Source organism: Silene latifolia, chromosome 4 (genome assembly GCF_048544455.1).
Source record: "Silene latifolia isolate original U9 population chromosome 4, ASM4854445v1, whole genome shotgun sequence".
Lineage (NCBI taxonomy): Eukaryota > Viridiplantae > Streptophyta > Magnoliopsida > Caryophyllales > Caryophyllaceae > Silene > Silene latifolia.
In genome coordinates, this window is record NC_133529.1 from 81,368,925 (window position 1) to 81,373,124 (window position 4,200).

The 4,200-nt window shown below is 39.7% G+C and overlaps 1 protein-coding gene across 1 annotated transcript; it reads left to right on the forward strand.

Annotated features, from left to right (window-relative positions):
* Nucleotides 1-1,393: 1,393 nt before the first annotated feature.
* LOC141653595 (U-box domain-containing protein 16-like) lies at nucleotides 1,394-3,848 on the forward strand. The gene has a single exon (XM_074461422.1). It carries the CDS (start codon nucleotides 1,610-1,612, stop codon nucleotides 3,653-3,655), a length of 2,046 nt encoding a protein of 681 aa, XP_074317523.1. The 5' UTR covers nucleotides 1,394-1,609; the 3' UTR covers nucleotides 3,656-3,848.
* Nucleotides 3,849-4,200: the final 352 nt, after the last annotated feature.

Here is a 4,200-nt window from a genome sequence, read left to right on the forward strand (position 1 = left end):
CCCAACCGGTCACCCCTCTACTACACTCTATCATTTGGTTCTTTTTACACACTAACTTGTACAATGCATGTGATAGAGAAAGTGTAGGAAAATTTTATCTCTCTAAAATTAATAGAATTCATTTACTAAGATTTGTTAGTAAAAACAAAATATTCACTAAGTTTGTTAGTAATATTTACATATTATCAAGGGTAATCTTACTTAATATCTAGTTAATATTAGTAAGGTTGTTGGGTAAGTTCTTGGGTGCATCATGTAAGGAGGTCTTCTCTTTTGGAGACTTGGATTCTAGGAGGATCTTGTCAATATGAATAGTTCAAGAACAACCAAGATGGGTGATCTTGGTTGTGCCCAAATACTACCATTTCTCAATGTAAGGAAAATTATTTTCCTCATCTTTTATATTAATATGCTTTAATATTGCATGCATGTTACATAGATCACATAAGCACAAATTATGAGATAATTTGATTTTTAATTAGAGATTCTAATTAGGATCTATGATCTTTCAAGAGCAAGCTGATTTAAAAAAGTCCTTTAAAAAACCCTGCAAAAAATCCGTTCTATTTTAAAGTATCTCACTCATTTGCTTACCAATTCTATTTTTAAATATCTCACTCACCCATTTGTTTACCAATTCTATTTTTAAATATCTCACTCATTTATTTATCTTTTTAATTTAGTAGTATTTTTCATGATTTATTTGATCATCCACTTCATTTTGGTGTATATTTAATTATTTACAAATAGTTCTATCTAATTTCTGTTGTCTTTGTACCAAATCAAAAGTAAATAAACGGCGGGAGGAAGAGTAAATCTCAACCATGCAATGTAATCACAAAATAAATATTACTCCCTCCACACATTAACGTTCTTTCTAGTTCCGTATTATATGTGAGTAGTATTTTAATGAAATGGGAAGAACATTAATGTGTAGAGGGGGTAACAACCCTGACCCCGTCCCAAATGTACACAAATAAATATCGATACCCTTAGCCATCACAATAAACAAATGACATACTCACATAACAAACAAATGACATACTCACATATCTAATTTGATTTGACAAAAAAAAAGAGAGAAAAATTCAACAAGCATACGAGAACACAACTAACACAAGTAAACAATGTACAACTAGCTAGCACCAAACCAAAGACATTACATACCTCTTTCCTTTAAAATAAAACACAAAATTTTATTGAAGACGGCGGCGATATCCGTCACATGGCTCGCGACGGACGGATCGCTTCTCTCATAAAATACTCATTGAGAGATGAGTGGGAAGACACGTAAGTGCCCACCTTGTCTCTTTTCTTTTTGTGAGAGTTTTTAAACTTTGACGGGATTATTAAATTCACGTTAAAGACGCTTTGAAAATAAAATTAATTGAATATGTCAATAATTATACCCCATTCCACCTCTTTATTACACCATTTTCATATGATTAAATGTCCATTTAAAGTTTTTTCTAAAGTCTCCTCTTTTTGGTGCACATCCCCAAATTCTTGTAATTCAATCAATTAAAGCCAAAAACATAAACCCTAATTTACTCAATTTACAATCAATCAATGTTCAACCTCAATTGCTAACATCTTAGATAATCCATCAATGGAGGTACCTCACCGACGCCGGCGTTCATCGCCAACGGCGTTCCTTATCCCGAAACTTCCACCTGCGTATCTTCTTCGCGTACTACACTCTCTCTCAGCCGTTATCGCTGCCGAATCTCCGCCGTCATCGCCGCCGTCGTTGTTCAGGCGAAGCTTGATTTCGATCATTCGAAAGTGCGGAATTCTGTCAGTTATCTTCGAGGAAATTCTTCGATCTCCTTCGAGTATGCTCGATTCTCTATCTAATTCGTCTATTTTATGTTTTGAAGAATTGTTCATTGTCTTGCAAAGAATTAGAGTTTTGATTGAAGATTGTTCAATTGGAAGTAGTAAGACGTGGCTTCTTATGCAAGCTGAGTCGATTACGAGTTGTTTTCACGAGTTGACTCAGGACTTACGCACTTTGCTTGAAATTTTGCCCAAACATGAGCTTAATTTGAGTGAAGATGTTGATGAATTGCGCGAATTTGTGATCAATTGTTGTAATAATCGTAAAAATTTGATCGATTTAGCGGCTGATGAATTGAGGCTTACGGTGTTGTCGTTTCTTGATTCGATCAAGCGCGAGGTAGTTCCTGATACGAGTCAACTTAGTGAGACGTTCGCTAAACTGGGACTGAGTGACTCAGCGCGTTGCCGAGAGGAGATTGAGTTCTTGCAAGACGAGTTCCAGTGTCAAACTGATGAGAAGTCGAGGTCCGACGTGGTGGCGTTGGTCGGGCTCGTGAAGTATGCTAAGTGTGTGCTCTTTGGCGCGTCGACTCCGAGCCTGGCTGAGTCGACACGGTGGAACTCGTCGTCCGAGTTGAACGCGCCCACTGATTTCCGGTGTCCGATTACACTCGATTTGATGACTGACCCGGTTGTTGTGGCAACGGGTCAAACGTACGATCGGACGTCCATTACACTGTGGATTGAGTCGGGTCGTAACACGTGTCCGAAGACGGGTCAGACGCTGGCCCACACGAACTTGATTCCCAATGCAGCGTTAAAGAGTTTAATTGTCATGTGGTGTAGGGAGAATAGGGTTCCTTATGTGGCCATTGAGGATAAAGAGGGTCGAATCGGTGTCGCTGCAAATAAAGTTTCCCTAGAGGCTACTAAGATGACGGTGTCGTATTTGCTTAATAAATTGGCTTCAAGTTCGGATTTGGATATGGATTTATGTTTGGGTTCGGTTGAGACTATAAACCGTTTGGTTTATGAATTGCGCGTTTTGGCTAAGACCGATTCAGATAGTCGGGCTTGTATGGGGGAGGCGGGGGGAATTCCTTTATTGGTTCGGTATTTGGGACCGGACCACCCGAACCTACAAGTAAACGCGGTCACAACGTTATTAAATTTGTCAATCCTTGAGGCGAACAAGGGCCGGATAATGGAGATGGATGGAGCGTTAAATGGGGTGGTGGAAGTGCTACGCTCTGGTGCCACATGGGAGGCTAAGGCCAACGCAGCTGCTACGGTGTTTAGCCTCGCGGGAGTTGGTGCCCATCGAAAGAAACTAGGAAAGAAGAGTCGTGTTGTGAAGGGATTGCTGGAGCTCGCGAGGGCAGGACCTACAAGCTCTAAAAGGGATGCCTTGGTGGCAATCTTGACTTTGGCAGGCGATAGGGAAATAGCGGGACGGCTGGTTGAAGGGGGTGTGATTGACACACTTAAAGAGATAATGGGTGAATTACCGGAGGAAGCAATGACTATACTGGAAACGGTTGTTAAGAAAGGTGGCTTGCTGGCAGTTGCTGCAGCCAGTGATATGATCGGGAAGTTGGTGGCCATGTTGAGAAGTGGTACAGATAGAACCAAGGAGAGCGCAGTTGCAACACTTGTTATTATTTGTCGTAAAGGGGGGGCGGAAATGGTAGCGGATCTAGCAAAGGTATCGACAATTGAGATGGTGATATGGGAGTTGATGGGTAATGGAACGGCTAGAGCGAAAAGGAAAGCCGCCTCACTAATGCGAATTCTGCGGAGGTGGTCGGCAGGGTTGGAAGGAGATGTCTTGGAAGAATTTTCCACGACTATGGGCACTATGGCATTACAATGATTGATTCATGTATCTGTACAACATTCTACTTTTTTTTTTCTTCTTTTGATTGAATTCTTCAATTTACTTTACACATTCATTGTACATAATGTTGAATCATAGTTGTAATTGCAAGTGTTACTTATCAGCAAACACGAAAACTTGTGAATAGTCATTTGTTGTTTCTTCTGTTAATGAACATCACACCATCACACACTTTGTTTGGCATAAATGATGGATAATCATTGTACTTCAGGCAGTGTGGATTTGAACCTAGGGGACACTCGAAAAGAAAATCGAAAAATTTAACTAAAACTTCGAAAATCTCATCCAGGAATACTACCAAAAAAAAAATCGAAAAATTTAACTAAAAATTTAGAAAATTTCCTCTAGAAAATCCCATCCGCTAGAGGAGGAAACCATCCAAAGAATGCTTTCACAATTCACATTCACATGGACCCAAAGCGGTTGAACTATGAAATTTATATGGATTTGGTTGTAGCAACTCACAACTCACAAGTGGTTGGATCTAGGGTGTTCATAAAATAAGTACATTTGGGAAACTC

What these genes read in the sequence shown, in the direction of transcription:
- LOC141653595 (XM_074461422.1), top strand. Translation starts at nt 1,610, where the DNA reads ATGGAGGTACCTCACCGACGCCGGCGTTCATCGCCAACGGCGTTCCTT.